This window comes from Rhipicephalus sanguineus, chromosome 10, assembly GCF_013339695.2.
Source record: "Rhipicephalus sanguineus isolate Rsan-2018 chromosome 10, BIME_Rsan_1.4, whole genome shotgun sequence".
In the NCBI taxonomy this organism is placed as follows: Eukaryota; Metazoa; Arthropoda; class Arachnida; order Ixodida; family Ixodidae; genus Rhipicephalus; species Rhipicephalus sanguineus.
This window is the reverse complement of record NC_051185.1, coordinates 57547877-57569652: the sequence shown is the minus strand read 5'-3', so window position 1 is coordinate 57569652 and position 21776 is coordinate 57547877. Positions and strand designations below refer to the sequence as shown.

Genomic DNA, 21776 nt, shown 5'->3' with positions numbered 1-21776 from the left:
ATTATGGGGCATACCGTATAAAAGAGTATCGCGAGTATAATTCTGCATATTCAGGTTTGTTTAATTTGCATTGACCGCAAGCTACGTGGGCATTTTTTTTTATTCTCGCCCCTCAGCTATCTTGGCAGCTATAGTTTCTCTGACTGTTGTTAAGAGCCTCAGACATATCGTTTTTTATAAGCCTTTGGATAGTGAAACTGTATTATGCGATTACTTTTTTTTTGGGAAAATATTCGATTTGTTTTGACGTGTACGGGCACGTTGGAACATATCCTCCAGCCAACGTGGTCAGAAAGACTTGCAAGACGTACGCGTTTTGTGCAGATGTGTCATGGCGGAAGACTTCAGTGTGCTCGGCTGGCATGAAATGAGATGGAATAGCGAGGAATACGACAAAGTGTGTGAGAGCGTTATCATGCAGCGAAATAAGCACTCGCATCAGTTGCTTCTTTATGGACTGACCGAGGAGCTATATGGATGCGGCACAAAACTAGTTTCAAACTCTTTTTTTTTAGTGTCAGCGTCGTGTCTAGCGACTCTACACACTTGAAATTTTGTCATAGTCTTCGGGTAATTCTACTGACTGTAACTTTGACTTCGATTTTGAAAGGACCTGGACAGTATTTTCATAGTATATTACAAGAACTTCGATGCCACGGCGGCGGGTAGAAGGTCAACAGTTTCATAGTGATTTTTATATAAACGGATACATGCCGGTTGCAAGTTCATGACTTATTGAGTGCACATCAACTTTTGTCTCTGAACGATATAGTTATCACAGTTTATCAACGTGGTTTCTGAGGGAGCTATCAATGCCAACAAAATTACTTGGAAGCGTGCGTAAAGGTATACTTTATACGGTAAAGTAACTATGCTTGGACTTTCTCAAATGTTTTTAACGGTGTAACTTTTAAAATATTCTGATTGAACGTGTCCTAGAGGACACCATAACGTAACTACATTGGTAGAAGACTCCTTAACTAATTTCTACCAGGCAGTCAGTATAAATAAACATTGCTCAGATGCTTGTGACGGGAATACATGAAATCTGCAGGCACCCGTCTTTGGGTTTGTGTTGCTTTTGCATACTAAAGTACAAACCATCTGATCACTGTATTGTTTGAACTGGTACAACAAAGTTATTTGCAGGTTATTTCTCCTGTTTAGGGCGATCAACAACATGAACATATCAAACCCTGAGCCACGCATTATGACCTATCTTTGCTCGAACATTCGCTCTTCAGGATGGCCTCTTTCCGAGAACAATATCAGAATAGAATAGGCATCTCTCAAGCACCTATTTTTCAGCGTGTCCTAGAACAATATATGTCGTTCAATGAATGACATCTGTGTTATCAGTGCGTTTGCTGCAGCTGCCGATTTTTAGCAGCGAAGCTGTTTAGCAAATCGTTCCTTGTCCGGCGAACCGAAAAACTATCATCATCATAAACGGGTATGTGCCACTGAAATTGGCTAAGTCCAACTCCTCACCACTGATCCAATAGCAATGAAGATGGCGAAAGTTAGCCCAACAAATGGCTGCGAAGCGACGGCGGCGAGCGGAAGACGCCGAATACGTGCGACGAGAAAATGCTAGGGAACGGGAAAGGCAACGGCGGCTGCGAGAAGACCCCGAAGCGATGGAAGGCCTACGCCAACGACGACGTGGCCGTAGATTTATATGATGTGCGAATTAACGCTTGCTTTCAGCGTGAGTTTGCCTCTGCAGTTTGGACAACCGTGTCGTGTCTGTGACTGTGTGTGGTTTACGTCGAACCTTCCTGCGCTGAGAATCAACGTAGAAACAACCTATAGCGTCACCTAAAGTCACTGTAACGGGAAAAGTACCGCATTCGCTTTCTCTTCGCCGTTGCGCCTTTTCGGCGGCTTCGCCACATAAAGAGTCCAGCTCGCTCGCCTCGCTTGTGCTTCCCGGCCGCCGAAGCACGGCGCTTTGGAGGGCGATTGTTTTTTAAATGCGAAGCATTTCTTAGCGAACTTCTGCGACTTTGAGCGTATCTATCTATCTATCTATCTATCATCTATCTATCTATCTATCTATCTATCTATCTATATCTATCTATCTATCTATCTATCTATCTATCTATCTATCTATCTATCTATCTATCTATCTATCTATCTATCTATCTATCTATCTATCTATCTATCTATCTATCTATCTATCTATCTATCTATCTATCTATCTATCTATCTATCTATCTATCTATCTATCTATCTATCTATCTATCTATCTATCTATCTATCTATCTATCTATCTATCTATCTATCTATCCGCCTACGACTTTGTGCTCTCCTGGCCGTTTAGTTAATCGGATGTATACCAAAATTGGTGTGTCACAACATGGCCTTATTACGAACATAAATGACAGGTCATATCATGAAAATCATGACACGCATGTCATGAACAGCATGATTTACATTCCACGGCCTTTGGGCTACCTGGCCGTTTCGTTAATCGGATGTATACCAAAATTGGTGTGTCACAACATGGCCTTATTACGAACATAAATGACAGGTGATATCATGAAAATCGTGACACGCATGTCATGAACAGCATGATTTACATTCCACGGCCTTTGGGCTCTTGCGGCCGTTCCGTTAATTTCATATGTACCAAAATTGGTGCGGCGTGGCAAGAGTTCATGACGAACATAATGACAGGTCCTAACATGCAAATCATGACGCGCATGTCATGTGCAGCATGATTTACATGACATGGTCTCGGGGCGCTCGCGGCCGTTTAAATGAAGGGATACATACGAAAACTGGTATGACGAGAAATTTCTGTATGACGAACATACCTGACACGTGGTAACATGAAAATCATGATATGCATGTCATGTATGACATGATTTACATGCCACGCTCATGGCGCACTCGCGGCCGTTTCGCTAGATTGATATACACCAAAATTGGTATTGTGCGATGTGACTTTATGAAGAACATGAATAACAGGTGGTAGCACGAAAACCATGACATCCATGACATGTATGTCGTGATTTACATGTCACGCTCATGGTGCATTCGCGTCCGTTTCGCTTGCGTGATATACACCGAAATTGGTGTTACGCGGCACGACTGTATGACGAACGTAAGTGAGACGTGATAACATGAAAATCATAACATGCAAGTCATGTACGACCTGATTTGGATGCCACGCTCGTGATGCGCTAGCGGCAGTTTCAGTAGATTGATAGACACCAAAATTGGTATTGCGCGATGTGACTGTATGAAGAACATGAATGACAGTTGGTAAGATGAAAACCATGACATGCATGTCATGTATGTCATGATTTAATTGCCACGTTCATGATGCATTCGCGGCCGCTTCGCTAGCTCGATGTACACCAAAATTGCTATTGCGCGAAGCGACTGTACGACGACGGTAAATGAGACGTGGTAACATGAAAATGATGACATGCATGACATGCACGACATGATTTACATGTCATGCTCATGACGAACTCGTGCCGTTTCGCTTGCTTGACACGCCAAAATTGGTATTGCGCGACGCGACTGCATGAAGAACGTAAATGAGAGGTGGTAACATGGAAATCATGACATCAGGTTATGTATGTCATGATTTACATGCCGCGCTCATTGTGCATTCCCGGCCGTTTCGCTAGCTTGGTATACACCAAAATTGGTATTGCGCGCCGCCACTGTATGACGAACGTAAATGAAAGGTGGTAACATGATAATCATGACATGCATGAAATGTACGACATGATTTACATGCCATGCTCATGGCGAACTCGTGGCCGTTTCGCTAGATTGATATGCACCAAAATTGGTATTGCGCGATGTGACTGTATGAAGAACATGAATAACAGGTGGTAACAAGAAAACTATGACATGCATGCCATGTATGTCATGACTTACATGCCACGCTCATGGTGCATTCGCGGCCGTTTCGATAGCTTGATATACACCAAAACTGGTATTGCGCGATGAGACTGTATGATGAACATTAGTGACAGGTGGTAGCATGAAAAACCATAATATTCATGTCATGTATGGCATGATTTACATGCTCTACTCATGGTGCACTCGCGACCATTTCGCTCCTTTGATATACACCAAAATTGGCATTGCGCGATGTGACTGTATGACGAACATAAATGAGAGGTCTTAACATGCGAATCATGTTATGTATGTCATGTACGGTATGATTTACATGCCACTGTCACGGTGCGCTTCCGGCCGTTTTGTTAACGTGATATATACCAAAATTGGTATGGCATGACACGAGTGCGTGATGAACATAAACGACAGGTCATGCATTTATATACCAGAATATGCGTTTCATTGGCATGGTGTACACTAGATTGCGCATGCATGCGTGCATGGCAAACATGCGATATATGGTGGACTAGATGCCATGGCATGAATGATTTCATTTGGCTCAAAGACAAACAAAGCGATGTATGCAGCTCTTTGCTGGCTGCTTCGCATTACATCGATTCCCACAGTGCGTGGGATCTGCCGAATTTTTTCCTTTTTGTTTTGAGGAAGCCGTATTCTTCAGGTAATTTCGCAGAAATAGGCTTACACGATTAGCGTTGTCCTTCGAAAGAGAGGTCGCGAACGGTTATCACTCGTAGAATAAAGAGCATGTCGCCGGTAGCATTGCACCGGAGGCTTCCGTTCGAACTCGTTAAATGTGTCGCATCGTGTCGACGTGTTGCGCGATTGAAGCCGCTGAAAGGCGTCCGCCTTGTCTTCCCGGATGTCGTTGGATGTGAAAAAAGGGCTCCGACCGAAGAGATAATCGTTGAGTGGGCGTAGCAGAGAGAGAGAAAGAGAGGGAGAGGAGTGTCCCATTTCCGCAGTCGCTCTCCCTTTATGTGGGCAAGATGGCTCGAAAACGGTTATGTTTGACTCTCTCGGCGGAAGGCAGTCTCGGACGTGAGTTCTAGTGTGTAGGTCCGTGCGCCTACTGGACGCGAGTTGGACGACCACTCGAAGTGACGAATTAATCATCCGTGCCCAATATATGGTGACAGTATAATAAGCGCATTCCTTACATCCAAGTCTCTAAAGAGAAGTTACAGGCTTGTTTGACATTTGCAGAAGGTGAGTGAATGCTTTTTTACTTTCTTGGTTGGCGAACCTCAATGAAAAAAATATAAAAAAGTGGCAAGCAGTGACAAAATATTTAAGAAAACACGGGTTACTGGATATTTTGTTTAGAGTAGAAAATGCTTTTTTAAAATTGGTATGATAGAAGTAGACGCGGGCGCCTATGCGGTACCGGTTACTCATTGGCTATTGAATAGGGAGGGAGGAATATGCCATACAGTTCAAGCAGAACTTTTTTAAAGTCTACATTCTGTTAGACGTAGTTGTAACTCTTGGTAGTGCATATACTAAGTAGCAAACACGTTTCTATGTATCATTTCTGGTTAATGTGCTTACTTATTTGTGCTACCTACAGTTCAAAATAGTTTTTTGTTATAATATACAAACTAACATTGCACTTACAGCGGGCCACTAAGATAGTTGCAATTTCCACGCGTAATGCATTTTTCATGAATGTTTACAGTGAAGATGTGTACGGCTAGGAGGTGGGAAAATGTTGCGTTCCGTGGGTGCGCAGAAACTATGATGAAAAAGATATGCCAGCACACGCTACATCGAAGGGTCTCCGCGCTTGCTCTACTCTCTCTTTAGGTTTTGTCGGCATATATAACTAGGGATAATACCCGCCGCAGCAAGAATCGTTACCCATAAAATCCTGCAGGCGCTCTTAATATCATTTAAGCAATAGCGCAACCAAACGCAAAAGTGTGAAGGACGCGTCTCTTAAATGTGGTGATAGGGAAATTAAAAGCTACAACACAAGACACTTCGATAGATCTCAGCTCGCTATAAACACCGGGGCCGCAAGCTTCAACTTTGTTGGTTGACCAAGTGCTTGGGCTATATGTGAATTCTTTTTCTGTTCTCCCTCAAGCGCTGGAAAGGCACAGAATTTTAAATTAACATCACTACGTTGAAGAAGAAGCTCTTTAAATTGCAGATAACAACAAAAAGAGACTACAATAACGGAGAAGCTCCGAGATCATATCTACACAACTTTATTGTTATTATTTTAGTTTTAGTTTTCGGAAACGCATTTACTTTACAGGATGGCTGAAATCTGAGCTTGTTTGCGAACGATAACTTATCGGAGGAGCGCTGAACAACAGAACAAGAAAAACAACACGTGGCCGCATGCAGTGCTGTCTTCGTTGTCCCGTGATTCAATGACCATTCGATAAGTTAACATTTAATTTGTCCCAAAAAGGTTTTCGCAGCGGTAGTTCTTTTTTGTTCGATAACGAAATACATTTTTTTTTCAAATGAGAAGTATACGACACATTGACATGCTCCAGTTAATTCACAGAAACGCTGTAAATAAACTCCTCATGGAGCAATTCGTCATCATTTATTTGCCTTCATAAAAAACATGTAATTTAAGCTGTACTGCTTTTGGTGACTTAGTTATCAGACATTTAGCGTTACAGCTCTGAAAGCTTTGTGTGGGGTCAGGATATTTGCTGTTTGCGTACCGTCATGCATTACTGCACATAGCGTAAAATGAGCGATTGCTCTTAGGCTTCGTCACTGTAGAATACGCGGGGCGGAAAATGTGGAATGCTTCTCAGATAATTAAAGATAGCGGGATAGCTTGTACAATACGCACATATGCACACAAAGAAGACTACTCCACATACCCCTATTAATAATTATTCATATAAAGGTCACAAATTAAAAATCGTATGCTTTCATATATGCCACATGACACAGGTACCAATGTTTCTGTAAGCAACCCGCACGTTTGCGCATACGTGATATGGCACAGGCCCCATGTTACGTACCCGAATACACAGGCTTTCATGCAGGACGCACATACGCTTGGGCATTATGTTCTACAAAGTTTTATTTATCCACAAAGTGCTCACAAATTATATCGAAATATACCAGCTTTTTGATGCAGAATCTACGGTTTGGTTTGGGTAAACAGTTTAATGTTCATATAGTATTTTCTAGACGGTAATCAGTATAACATGTAGAAACAAGGAAGTTTTATAAGGGATTCTTATGTGTACTCGTGGAAGTGTTGCATATGGGTCGATTAACTTTTGTTTCATGTAGGAAATCAAGTTATTCAAGGGATTTTGTGCGCAGGTTTTGAACCAACATGCACAACTTCGGAAAATGCCTACTTTGCCTGGCCTGCTTCACGCTGCAGCTTATTGCGGACGCGGAAGCAAACCGAACCAACCAAAGCGCACCCTTGGGGCAAAGGTAACGTGCATTTTTTTTTCCTGAGATAGAGAGAAAGGTTGAGCGAAAGGCAGGAGGTTAACCAGCAAAAAATTATCCGGTTTGCTACCCTGCACTGGGGAAGGGGTAAGAAATAAGCGGGAACTTAACATCTGATCCTCAGTAACATTTTTTGGCAGGCTAGTTGGTGGTGCATATAGGTCATAGGTATAACAGCACAAACGTAACAAGACACAGCTTGGACAGCTTGGGCTTGTTGTTAAATAAGTGGAATTATAGCGCAGAGACACTTAGATAGGGATGGAGTAAGCAAGCCGACACAGGCGCCACGTCGTCGTGCTTACGCCGTCCATGTCTAAGTGCCCTATTAAACTTACTTATACATCTCTGTGCCTTGTTACGTTCGTGCTGTTATACCTATGAACTAACATGAGAGGTTTACACGTACCACAACAACGACATGATTATGAGCCATGCCGTAGTGGAGGACTCCGGATCATTCTTGAATACCTGGGGTTCTTCATCGTGCGCCTAAATCAATCTAAGTACACCGGCGTTCTTGCACAACAATAATCACCACTTCGTCGCTTATCGCGCCTGCCTTTCCTAGCGTTATCACCGCGCTCCCGGTACTCGAAGGCCGCGAACGGCGGGTACGTTATCAGCGTGACATCTAGCATTCTTGATACGAAAGGGAAATACAAGCAAGCCAGATGACTTTAGCATTGGGGGACGAAAAGACTCTCAAAAGGTGCTAATTGTCCTTGGAGCGTGTGGAATAAACGAGCGCCCTTAGCGGTGCGACATCCCTTACCTGGTCCAATAAATGGGAAGAAATTTTATATATTCTCTCACGTAAGTCGGTTTGTTTATTGGTCTGGATAATTGGCCTATCTGCGATTTGCGATAGTTGTAGCCGTGATAAGTTATCGACCGACGTGCGGCGAGTAGCTAATGCATAATAAGCTTTTCTTGCGTGCACGAATTCGGACACATTTGCATTAGCAGGAAAGCTTACATTCGTCCACATATACTTAATAACATTATTAATTTCACAAAAGTATACAGCTTCACATGCTTAAGTACCCTGGCAACACTCTCGCCATTGTTGAATGAATGTACTCTGAGTGTAGAAGCTCTCAGTTCATATTACCAATTATTTAATGGTAACTGAATAATAGTTTCAATAAGCAACTACAAAAACCTGCATATAGTAATGTGTATGTTACTCAGTACAACGGACCTCTACTTCAACAACAAGCGCCACAACGTTATACAGACGAAATAGCTAAGAGTCTTGCGACGTAAACGTGTGAACATTGCACACATTTAATGAAGGTGTACGGGACAACGACCGGGGCTATAGCATAAGTTGTCACCGATCGCGTAATGTGAAAAGGTGAGGGTTTGGATGCCATCCGCGATGTGTTAGATTCTCGTGCAATTACATTTCGATTTGCTTTATCATTTTCACATTTAATTTAGACATAGCAATGATCTTCTTTCTCATGCTTCCTCTGGCTTTATAATTTTTCTTCGTACAGCCGTGACCAAGCTTAAGCACAACGCGCACGCTCCTCACCGGAATGACAAACCCCATCAGCTCGAAGCGCACTGCAAGTTCTGGATACCTCGGAGCTAGTCCTTGCAAGCCTTCGTTAACATCATGGATTGCAGTCTAGTTAATCTAAGACAGTCGACATCGTACCGTACTCTGTGGCAGTTCGCAGTTTGAAACGTTCTGGGTGCGCGCGGGGAACGCTGCTATTGCATGCGAGCGTATTACTAGTTGTCCTCTCTTTCCTTCTTCCGCTCTCTATTCTTTTCTCCCCCTTCCCCCATGTAGGGTAGCAAACCGGGTTTAAACTGGTTAACCTCCCCGCCTTTCCTCTGCCTTTATTTCTCTCTTCCATAATGTTCGATTAATACGTTTCTTACAGTTTGCGAATCAAAGCTGGTTTTTCATCGGCGTCAACCTGCCGTTTATATCGCTTGTTAAATGTCTCGTCGCAGCTTTGTTTACCTCACTCGTACGGTATGGGAGAGGCGGCTTTGTAGCGGAGTTGGATATCGACAGCTCGACGCGTCCTCCTACACTTTCCGTATACAGCCTGCACATGTAAAAGCCACGTACAGGCTGATAAGAAGCTGAGAAGGTCAACGACGAATCCGGGAGCAGCAATCGTACGCGGAATTTGTTGCCACCTCCTATGTAGGCCATCATCGGCCGAAGCGCATCACAGTGCGTATCACTTATCGTGGTCGGCATGACCCAACGCGACACACTACAGTCAATGAAGTCAGTTATAAACCAATATGCACTACGAATCTTTCAGGAAACCAGACTGCCTGACTTGCAGCGACGTATATACGGTCCGCATCATAGGTCCCTTCTAGACTTAATGGAGGAAACACAGCTGCACAATTTTGTGCAATGTGTATTGACGCCGCAGGGCGAACTAACGAAAAAAAAAAGAGCATCAGGTCGGTTATTAACTAGACCTTGGATTTCCTTGCCATTGCCGATGTTGACTTTGAAAATAGCAATTATGTCTAGCGTGTTTAATTAATACATGCCGTTATTTCGCTCATATGAATTGCTGGTGTCGTGGTTACACGCATCCATTGTTATTGTAGAGCCACTGTTCTTTAACACGACCATCATTTGTTTTGCAAATTATGAACAGGTAATATGTTTAAACAACATCTTTGTCTTTCTTCGCTTAGCTCGGGACGTTATGAACTGTTCCAGGGGTGTAGCAGAAATTTATTTCGGGAAGGCGGGGGGGGGGAGGCTATTAAAGAACCGTATATGTAATTTTGCGCGTGTGTTTTTATGCGTGCCTGTGCATATACACATGTCCAATTAAAAAAAAAGAATTCGGGGAGTGGGTGCGGTTAGTACACCGTACTCCTCGCCACTTCCCGGATACGCCAAAGAACTGTACTAATCATTATTGTGCTCTCTCCTGCTTGAGCCATATTTTGGTCTGCAGTGTACACACACTAAAAATTAAATAATAAAAAGGAAAATGCAGCTGTATAACACGAGGTAGAGTTTACAACCAGCACCGTGTATACCATTCTGAGAGCGGCGAGAGTTACCGAAGTTTATTTCACGTAGTTTGTGCTAGTTCTGCTTCCGTGGCACAAAGGAATCACACACACACACAAAAAAAAATCAAGAAGAAAGATTCATCCATTCCATCGTACTCATTCAAGGACAGGGAAACGCACTTAGGGGTGCAAACTTTTTCGTCGCGTACCTATACCGTCATCGTGTTACTCATTGTTCAGGAGCGCAGACGACGCACCTCTGTTCCTGACGCCTTACATCGTGAACGGGAGCGTCGGAGAAGCCCGGAGGAGGAGCGAGGTTGAGCTGTTCAAGAGTCACGTAGGGGCGAAGGCGCACTCGGGCTTCGTCACCGTGAATGCGAGCACCGGGAGCAACCTGTTCTTCCTCTACGTCAAGGCTGAAAAGGTATATACGTCTCGTTGGTGGACACTCGAACGAATGCGTACAGGACTGAAATACGCGTGCGCTGCCTTTTATGCTGCTTCTTTACGCTTAGCTTGAAAGAAGTAATAGAAGCAATTTCAAGGGCTCGTACTGGGGCGATCAAAGGAAACGCGAACAGAGCGGCTGTTCCGCCGTTCGCATTCGTTTTCATTGAGCTCTTACCTTGGTGGTAATGAAAAAAATGGGGCAGGCATACGCGCTAGCGGTGCGAAGACTGGAAATAGCGAAGTTGATGGCCTTGTCTTCCTACTTTCCTTCATACTCACCCTAACTTTCCCACCCCCTTGCTAGACTTTACTATACATGGCTATGCTATGCTTTACCCTTCCCCTCTTCGTTTCCTTTCCCCTCACCATGACTTCCCTTTCCAATCTCTTGCTATACTATACTATACATGGCTATGCTATGCTTTTTTCTCTCTTTCTCTTTCTTTCTATCTCTCTAATTCTTTCTCCTCTCTCTCTCTCTCTCTCTATATATATATATATATATATATATATATATATATATATATATATATATATATATATATATATCCTAGGCTCAGCATAATTATGCCTAATCAGGTACAAGTAGGCTTAATTAGATTTAGATCAATTAGGTATAATTAGACTAAGCTTAATTACGATTACCTCAAGTAGGCTCAAGTTAGGCCTAACTGATATTAATTAGATGTAATTAGGCTTGACCTAACTAAACATGGCGTAATTAGGCTCAACTAAGCTTAACTTGGCTCAACCAGGCTTAACTAGTCTTGACTAAGCTTAACTTGACTTCGCGACGCGACGTCATAGCCAGGCGTAGGCTTGGCTAAGCTTATCTTGGCAACACTCAGTGACGTCACAGCTAGGCGCAGTTTTCTGTCCGCACAGCACGGCCTAACGAAAAGCTTAAACGGTTCCGCTGTTAAAAGATGCTAGAGTCGACCTTGATTGCATCATGGATGATTCTGGTGTCTTCTCATTTACAGCCAGTTTACAAGCGCTATAAAAGGAACGACAACTGCGGAGCAGCGCGCATGTGCCGCACGGTTCGCATTTCTTTTCGTCGTGATAGTACACAATGATTCACTACATATGACGAGCGAGATGAATCAGGCGATCCAAGGGGCTCTGCTCCTTCAGATTTCTTTTGCTGTTAAGAGCAGCATCAGCATCAATAAACGGACAACATAGCGAAAGAAAGCATAGGCGAAGGATAATGTTACGTTTACGTAATATGTAGAATTAATGAGGCAGACCGAACTAACTGCAGGTGCGAGCCAAATCCACTCCTTGGGTTTGCACGTCCGGAGTTTGATCGCTTGAGCAACCACGGCGTCATCCGGCCATCCACTCACATGGTTCAGTATTTGTGTTAGCGTATATGAAGTAAGCTTTGCAAATATTAGCTTGGCTTCATCAGCTGCTAGTTTTCGTTAGGGTTGTGTCCAACAAGGAAACGAGCCCTCAAAATATTCTTCCTTCATTCAATCATAGCGAGGCTTTCGTTCCGGCAGACTTGATGCCTTCAGGTAGTATGCGAGGGCTTGTTGGTCACCTGTCCGCTCGTTAAAGATTCACGTGTTGCGTGACGCCATCTGGCAAAAAGAAAGAGTGTTCCGCACTCGCCGTCATGGCCATACGAGCGGCCGCTGACTAATACTCCCAGGTTTGCATGCACATAAATACCCGATAAGTGGACGAGAGGACGACCGCAGCCGTAGCTCGGTTGGTGAGCGTAATCCGAACGTTGCGGGCTCGGTCCCTGCCGGCGGCAAGTTGTCTTTTCGACCATTTTACTTTCTTCACATCTATATCATAATTACTGCAATAGACTTAAAGCAGTACAATTGACATCCCCTATATGTTTCCTGGCTTCATTATCTGCTGGTTTCCATTAATGATCTGCAATGTCGTAATTTGTATTTCGCATGATAATTACTTGAAGTAATTAGCGGTTATAAATTAGTATAACAGGACAATGCCGGGCGGTTTCGCTTTTTATTTGATCTTATATGTGCTACTGTTATATAGTGAACTTGATGTGGCTGTGCACACGGCACATATAAACAAAATAGGCGTAAACCTCTTGTTGGGTAATTGTTGCCCACCAGTGTTATTATGGTCACCAATTTGCTGGTGTGGTTACTAACAACTTAGTAACATACACATAGTTTGAGTTAGTAGTATTGACTAGGTAGTTAATTTCACGACCTTCACCTCTAATACCTGAAAATACTAAGAAGGTAGTGATTTTCGGGACTAGTAATGCTTAGTGATTACTTAGTGAATATGTTTACATTTTTTTAAAGTGTGGACCTTTTTCTTAGAACGGGCGTTGTCTTTGGCGACCGCGACCAATTCTCTATTGGTCAGAGCATACAACTACTTATTGTCATTTGTCTTATACTTCTTCGCTCGCCCACCCCTTCCCCTAAAAAGAACGGAAGTAGCGATACACCGCTGGTTCTATGGCTCGAAGGCGGCCCCGGCAAGACGGCACTGTTCGGCCAGTTTCTCGAGAGTGGACCGCTGGGCATCGGTGCTGACGGACAGCTGTACCGGCGACGGCCGACGCTCCAGGAGGAAGCGGACGTCATCTACCTCGACCAGCCCGTCGGCGGAGGCTACAGCTTCACGAGGGACCGCCGGGGTTTCGCCCGCACGCTGGACGACATCGCCGGCTCGATCGAAGAGTTCCTGAGGCAGTTCCTGGTGCTGTTTCCAGAGAACAGGAATAGGCGGTTCTACGCCGCCGGAGAGTCGTACGGCGGTAAGACGGCGACCGTGATTTGGTCGCCAGATTGCACAATGTCATCGCGAAAAAACGAGAAGGAAGTGAGAGCCTTTTAAAAATTGGGGCCAAGGGCACGCCCACTCTCTCTATAGAGCGGAAGAAAATGAGGCCACGAGTGTCGCGTTGTGGGGGGGGGGGGGGGGGAGGGCGGTGGGGACGTGTGCAAAACGTGCTCTGCGGAAGCGGAAGAGCAGCGTCAAATCTTGACGTTCTTCCGCAGCTAATGGTCCTCCTTGGCGCTATTTTCTGCGGCGTGCCGCGAAAGTCGGGCGTTCATTAAAAATAAAAAGCAAGGAAAGATAACCCTAATCTTTCACGAGCGCGGACTCGCCCCCCCCCCCCCTTTTTTTCACTCTACGGTCACACGACAACATCGTCAAACGCACCTCAGACAATCACGGTAATTAAAATGTAAAGACCAAGCGGAAGGGACGCCGAATAAGGCTGACACTTGCCTGCGTTTGCAGTCAACATGCTGTCCCCTCGTGTGGTGGTGGTTGTCATGTTGCAGCAGGCGGGTTAAGCCTGGCCTACATGGCCGGTACTTGTTCCGCCTGAGCATCCCCTGAATTGTAGGGGTCTGTCACCACGTGTTGAACAGCCCAGTGTTTCGCAGGAAGACCAACAAAATTCGTTGCACGCTCCTCCTCGTTGCTGCGGGCCCTTCAGGCAAAATGACATCTGCAAATGTCCGGTAAACGTGTCAACCGCTTTGCAAGCTGCGGACCATCGCTGCTCTTTCCCTATCAAACTGCGGGCAAAGCCAAATAAAATGTTCAGTGCCGCTGACGTCACCGCAGAAGGCACAAAGCGGGGAAGCGCATCGCCCAGTCTTCAATGACCAAGCCGGGGCGTATGCGGAGTCGGTTTTTATGCGGTACAACAGCGTCGCTTGTTCTCGCGAAGGTCCGTAGATTATACATGCTCGATGCGGAAACTTGTGGATCGCCCTGAAGTGATTGCGTATTACATCTTAATTGTTCTGGTAAGTCTTCGGATCTCTTACTTTTGGAAGGCATGTCCGCGCTTTGCGTGCAAGGGCATTAGCCTTTTTGTTGCCTTCCATTCCAACGTGGGATGAGATCCACTGACTCTTTATATTTAAAGCTTAGCCGTTAAGCTTTCGACATTAAGCTCTTGCACACAAACGGATAGCTGCGCAGCGGCTTTCTGCATACTCTGCCTTGGCGTGTCATGGTCGGGCCGCCTGGATCGTGTCGCTTCGCCCACAACGGTAGAAAGCGCTGCAATCATCGCGACTTTGCGAAAATTACGATCCTTTTCTGCATGAAATGTAGTAGCGCTGGCGGACTCAAAGTCGGCTTTACAACGACTGCATCAGGACCCTCACAAGGCAATCGCTGTCTCTCGCGTATTCCGAGAGTGTGGCGTACACTTCATTCAGAGACACAAAATCGTATTTTTTCTCTCGGCGTTCTGGTCCATAATATTAGCATCTAACACTATTTATGCGTTCTGTTTCTTTAAGTGAATGCTTGCAGAGGAGGTAACGCTTTAATGTATACACGCGCCTACCAAGAAAGGTGGGAATTATCATCATAGTCGCAACTTCAGATAACGCGTTCATGCTTTCATTTCCAGTTTATTTCGTCATGTATGTGCAAGGTATGCAGCGTAAAGCCGTAATTATAAGCAGCGATACCTGAGAACTTTCGCCCATTGAAGCATCTCAGAAGTGGAACATCTTGAAGGGCTAGTTGGCACATTCTAGTAAACGAGTGTGAACTGCGCACGAAAATAGTGACACGATAGAACACAAGCAAAACAGATGCGCTCGATCTGCCCGTGTGTCTTCGTTCGCGTTGCCCTTTTCCTAATTGTGCGCTGTTTCGAATCGGTTATTGGAAGTAGAGTTGCCCAATTTTTCCTGTCGGTGTGTGTGTGGGGAGGGAGGGGGGGCATCTGAAATCTGAACTGTATATGGAGAGGGCACATAAAATAACGTCGTTGTTGTGGACACAGTTTAGAAGTTTAACGACCCAACGTCTATTTCAGCAGCATACTGCAACAAAATGCAGTCAGTCGTCGGGGCTGGTTTGGCTAGCGGTACCGGAGGCATCACCCTTGCGTCCTTATGTGTACAAGTCCGAGGAGAGAGGGCGAGAGAAATAAACATTATGTCCTTCACCAGGCTGTTTACTCCCGGAGCTGGGTGGCTACCTCAGCACAAGTGGCCGTGGGCTTGAGCTGATAGCCTAGCCCTGTTCACTAGCTATAAGTGATCCTCGGGATTGGTGCTTGTCAACCGTGCCTCCCACTGGTCCTCTGCTGGTGTCTGGATAGCCGCTGTTTGTGGATTCTTGTTACATCCCCTGACCGTGTGGTAGAGTGCGTTCGGCGAGTTGCGAAATTTGCCGTCCCTTCCATATGTTCCAGGATACATCGAATGCAGCAGAGTGCCGCGGAGGTATCTGCCCATTCGAAGTCGGCGCAACATGACGGCTTCTTTGTTTAGTTTGCAATGTGGTGCTGGTATTTCCGCCCGTTCTTCTTGTAATGTTCTAGAATGTCATGATAGTTTCGTTTCACGATTTTATATGGTGCTGGATAAAAAAATCCAAAAAAATTAACCACGCATCGTTTCCTGGCATCCGCCTCCTCACCCTCTCCTCCTACTTCTGTTTTGTTCCAGCTCGATCAGCCCTCGGGATCGTGAATCGTCTGCAAACCAACCGAAGCCTTCCGCTGAGAGTCTCCGGAGCGATCCTCGGAGTCCCTTTCGTCGCCCCTCTCCTGGACCTCATGGACTCCTCGGACTACCTGTACAGCACCGGACTGATCGACGCTCGAGGACACCAACTGTTCACCGAGCGCTTCCAACAGATCAAACTCGCCTCCAAGGTGAACCGCACCATAGCCGCCGCGCTGCTGCTCAAGACGGTGTTCAACGCCAATTTCGACAACGAGCCCAGCCTCTACCAGCAACTCACGGGTTACACGGACCACGGAAGCGTGCTGCGAAGCAAACCGGAACCGCAAACGCTCAAGTTTTACGAGTACGTCACGAGCGACGCCTTCAAGAGGGCCATTCACGTTGCCGGTGCGATGCCGCTGGAAGCCCAGAAGCTGGCGTTGGGACTCAACTTGGCGCAGAGTGACTACTTCACCGACATCAACGACACCTTAGCCAGGGTTCTAGACTCTGACAGAGTACTCCTGTACACGGGACAGATGGACACGGTGTTCCCGGCGGTGAACACCGACCGGTACCTGCGTCGGCTCAAGTGGAGCGGTCAGCGCGACCTGGCGGAGGCCCAACGCGAGACCTGGTACTCGTTCGCAGACGCCAGCAGGCCCGCGGGGTACGTGACTCGAGCCCGGAACCTGACCTACGCGCTGGTCTCCCGCGCCGGCCATCACGCCACCTTCGACGAGCCCCAAGCGCTGTTCGACCTTATGTACAGTTTCATTCACGGCAGAAAATACAGAGCGTCATGAACACGCGTGGTTGTATCTGATCGTTCTGTAGTATCATTTGCAGTGTAACGGCCTTTCATTCTATTGCAAGGAAAGTGACAACTGACAACCACCCGTTAGTAGCACAGCGCCACAAGGACATTCATACGGATTTCCCAGAAAGGAAAGCTTCTTAGCTGAAGAAAAATTTGTCCTGGTCCGGGGATCGAACCAGGGATCAACGCCTTTCAGGGGTGCTCGCTCTACGAATTGAGCTTATCAGGATGCTCCCAGAGCAAGGTTAAACTTGTAAAAAAACTCGAACCACATGGACACTGAATATTCCTTGTGACTTAGTGTAGCAAATGGGTGGTTGTCAATTATCCCTTTCATAATCCTGCCGCTATCTTCCGGGATTCAGCAGAACTCATTTGCAATGTTCTATGGCAAAGTTGAAAAAAATTGCCTCCGCCACCAAAGGCTGCCATTTTATACTTTTCGGAGTCTTAAATAAGGAAGAGTTTTTTGAGAAAAATAAAATTCTGGGGATCTACGTGTCGAAAACACGACATCATTACGAGGCGCGCTGAAGGGGAGGACTAAAGCTTAGTCGCCTTGTCTGCAACTAAGGCAGCGCTGAACATTAAACGACGATGATTGTTGGGTATTGTTGGTGCAAGGGCCGTATGTTGCCAAAGAGCGCAAACGGCAATGTTAATAAAACAAAAATGAGGTAATTAATGACGATGCATAGACGGCGTGGTTGTAAAAGGATCCTAAAAACAGTTGCTGCACAAGTGCATAAAAGATTACTAAAATATGAAAATGGATAGGGAGATATACGACCACAGAAAACATGATAGAACAGGGTGTCAACATAAATGTTTTGAATGAAGGAGCGTCGGTGATGCGTACGGCTGATGCACAGGAATTTCGAGTTTAAAGGGGCGATGGTCGAATCGCGTTTGAATATAAATGGCCCGAGCGGCAAGCGGTCTCTCGGCGTAAAATACCACAGTCACGACAATGACTGACTCAGAGAGGCCGTTCTGTGGAACACGGTTCATAAGTACGTAACTCTCTAATTACTGTCCTCCCTTTTATGCCTCTCTCCCAATTTCAGTCCTTATTTGAAGAAAGTAGAACAAGCAATTTTTGCCCCTGTACCTTTACACGTACAGTCGGCGTCAAAATTTTGGAGACCTCTAGGTATCAGAAAACTTTGAATTTCTCAACAATCAGTGACCATATTTGGTCGAAATGCACGGTACATGTTGCTAGCGCGTTTTAGAACAGGCCGCAAATCTAAATTTAAGGCTGCCTGCCGAAGCAGCGGGAATATTGAGCTTTTCTTGTGTCTCGTAGTCTCTTAGCTTAGGAAGCTGCCCTCACCTTGATGCGTTCAGCGTAAACGTTGGGGATTTCACCTTTTCCGTAAACGTACCGCCCTCAGATAAAAGCGCAGCCAACACTGGAACCACAGACGTTAATCTGATATGACGCATGTACCGTAGGAGTACATACGTAGCGTTTATTGCTTTCCTGTAAAATTATATAGCCAGCACCACAACCACAATTGACGTTGCACCCATATTACGCCTGCATAGGCTGTTTTTCCAAACCAGTTTATAGATCTGGCGTGGCTCTGTGGCAGAATATCTGATTGCCACGCAGGATGCTTGGGTTTGATTCCTGCTGGGATCCTGATTTTTATTCATTCCATTCGTCGGGTCAACTCTGCCGATGTCGGTTTTTCTTAACGCTCTCGCATTTAAATTACCGACGTGTGTTCTCGCCGTTCCTGGGTAGATATCAACTGTCAATCACATGTGGCACATACCCGTACACCGGGGCCCGTGGTCAACGGGCATGCGCCACACGTGTTTGGAGGAAAGGGTTTGACTACGTACGCGACAGTATTTTCACGCTATTCATGTCATGACCCAACAGTCATATTCGTCAAACCATCCTACCATCACATGCCAATTTTGGTCTACACCAAGTTAAGGAGGCGATCACTAGAGCACCCAGACGTAGGCGGCTAGATAGATAGATAGATAGATAGATAGATAGAAAGAAACGCTCAAAGTACCAAAGGTTCGCTAAGAAATGCTTCGCATTAAAATTTTTTTTTTCGGGAAAGAAAGCACAATAAAACATTTTTATATTCGTGCATGTGTTTGTATGTGTTAGTGTATATATACACATGGAAAATTTAAAGAGAATGGGAGGTGGGTGGGTGAGTTGAAACCTCCCTTTTTATTGTCTGCAATACTACAAAGCGAGTGGAGGATTGTTTCATTATTCATCGTAGAGCAAAAAGCTTGATCAACAAGGGCAAATTGAAACATCCGACACATAGCCTTTAAAATAATGATTAAATAATCGAATGTGAAGAGGCATCTTAGCTGGGCAGAGGTTGCTTTCTGAGATGTACTATGCTCGAGACCTACTGTGCACAGACAAGCCCAGGAAATGGGAACAGATGGAAACTTAAGTAGTTGTTATTTCTACGCTTGGGCATTTTACAATCGAATACGCCGGTGTTTGAAAGCAAGTTCATGTTGTCTGATGCTTCTAGGCAGCTTGTCTTCTACATTAATCAAACCAGCACTCATTCCTACACTGTAAACGAAAAATTAGCCGAGATGGGAGCTTTTCGAGCATATGAGCCCCTAAAACCCCCATGCCCCAATCATTTACTCCGTGGTAGCGGGGTGAAGTCGGCACATGTCGTCGTAAAACGCCCCTTGCTTTAATGAGGGAGTTTATGAACGACGTGACCTTGTTAAACTCCCCACGGAGTTTTAGATCACGTGGTTAGAAACTCCCTATGGGAGGTTTAAAAAGTATTTTTGGTCGTGACGTGCGTTCACGTGGTTAGAAACTCCCTATGGGAGTTTTAGAAACCATTTTTGGTCGTGATGTGCGTGCGTGTGTGAATGTGCGTGGTGTACGGGCATCTGTTTGCAGCGACGATTTGCAGCGAGGATTTGCAACGGCCGATTGGTTTGTGTAGACGTGTAGGACTATTTTCTCCACTGAACCGTTCTGGTCAGAGACAAGTTCAACTCGCGCCCAGCGTCCGACCACGAACACATCGAGCTGGCTGTCCCGTGTTTATTCTCCCGTCAAGCGGCAATGCCCATGCACACGAGTGCAAGCCTCCGACACGCCACGGATACCTCGCTTCAACGTGCCGATTACGAAGAACTGCGAAGAATAATTTCATCGGTAACAAAAGTAAGCTGTTGCGATCGTCAGCGGGTTGTTTCTGGAGTTTCACCGGCTAAAACTTCGAAGCAGTAAGAATAGGCTTCGCTACGTCGTCGGCATCAAGCCGGCCGGCGGCCGGTGTGAGAGCTGCGCCGGCGACGCGCTCGCCCCGACCACCGGCAACGCTTGCTTCTCGGAGTGTCACCGAACCGAGTTTCACCGGCTGCAACTTCTAAGCGGTAAGAAGGCTTCGCTACGTCGTCGGTACCAAGCCGGCGGCGTAGCGAACTCGCACAGCCACACCGGTCGCCATGGCGAGTTTCTATATACGGCTCGCACCGGCCACCGGTGAAGCAAAGAATATGTTCACAGAAAATAAAAGCTGCTGGAATGAGTAAGTTTAAATTGTCTCTTTTGTGCCATGCAACCACCGTTGTCAAACGTATAGCGAGAAGGCGAGCGCCGATACGAGATAGATTGAACCAACATGCGACCGCCGCTGCACTGCGAGCAACAGGACCCGCGACTACGAGCCGTCTCGTTCGTTGTAAGTGCATCGCTCCGTAGCTTAACGCGGATAGCGGACACACCTGTTTTTTTATCGTGTGTGTAAAATAACGGCGACGAAAACTGTGCACAGCAGCAATTTTTGTGATCGCGAGCTGCCGTTCGTCGTATAGCCTAAGCCGTGCCGTACTCCTGCGAGAGGCCTACTAGCGACGCCGTCGGCAACAACGCGGTATACCGGCGGGCGGCGCGGTTCTTCGCCGGTGTTGCTGAATGTGTGCCGCTGAAGCGTTTGTGCACGGCCCGCTCGTGTTCGTGTACGATTGGTGCTTTTACAGACTCACGCACGGTACTGCTAAGGTGGATACCATGCGACAGAGTGCCAGCTGATAATCAAAATTCGCTAATTAAAAAGGCGTTGAATGTTAGGCGGGTTATATAGTAAAGACGGGTGTACCTCAGTAGTATCTATAAGCCCACCGCAAATATACACGTACGCCATGAATTGTTTGTTGCTTAATTACACGGAAAAGAAGTGTCCATCCGAGCTACTTGGAGGTCAAGATGTGGTGCCTATATAAACCTCGGTGACCAAAGTTTGGTGTGAAGCGCGGGTGGCGAGCGGTTTCAGTGTGAGTGTTGTATTACTTTGCGATGTTGTGTGCATTTTGTGTACGTGTGATCGAGTTGCGTGTTTCGATGCTAATTTAATTAAAGATTCTCTGGTGCATGGTGCGACAGCCAAAAGCATTTTTTTTCGATGGTTATAAAATTTACTCCCTACTTACCTGGAAAAGCTCCCCTATGATGTAAACAAATACTCCCCTCAGTCCATCCAAAACCTCCGTCCTTAAGGGGGGTAAATTTTTTACTCCCCTGGACGGAGTATATAAAACCCCCATCGGGGCGTGCGCTAGAGGACAAGTCCATTTACTCCCATCTCGGCTTTTTTTTTGCTTACAGTGTAATCGAAACTGCCTTTTACACTCCGTTACGAGAGCGTTTGGCGCGAAGAAGCCTTTGAAGGAAGCACTGACTGTCG

General features: G+C 45.8%; 1 protein-coding gene across 1 annotated transcript; it reads left to right on the top strand.

Moving 5' to 3' along the window:
• The first annotated feature begins 4881 nt into the window (after nt 1-4881).
• On the top strand, nt 4882-17056 carry LOC119371918 (venom serine carboxypeptidase). The gene is made up of 5 exons (XM_037642375.2): nt 4882-5097; nt 7195-7314; nt 10591-10777; nt 13240-13570; nt 16248-17056. Exons 2-5 carry the CDS (start codon nt 7208-7210, stop codon nt 17051-17053), a joined length of 1431 nt encoding a protein of 476 aa, XP_037498303.1. The 5' UTR covers nt 4882-5097; nt 7195-7207; the 3' UTR covers nt 17054-17056.
• Nucleotides 17057-21776: the final 4720 nt, after the last annotated feature.

Coding starts and splice junctions, on each gene's coding strand:
- LOC119371918 (XM_037642375.2), top strand. CDS start 7,208: ATGCACAACTTCGGAAAATGCCTACTTTGCCTGGCCTGCTTCACGCTG. Junction 7,315..10,590: donor AGCGCACCCTTGGGGCAAAG/GTAACGTGCATT, acceptor CTCATTGTTCAG/GAGCGCAGACGACGCACCTC. Junction 10,778..13,239: donor TCTACGTCAAGGCTGAAAAG/GTATATACGTCT, acceptor TCCCCTAAAAAG/AACGGAAGTAGCGATACACC.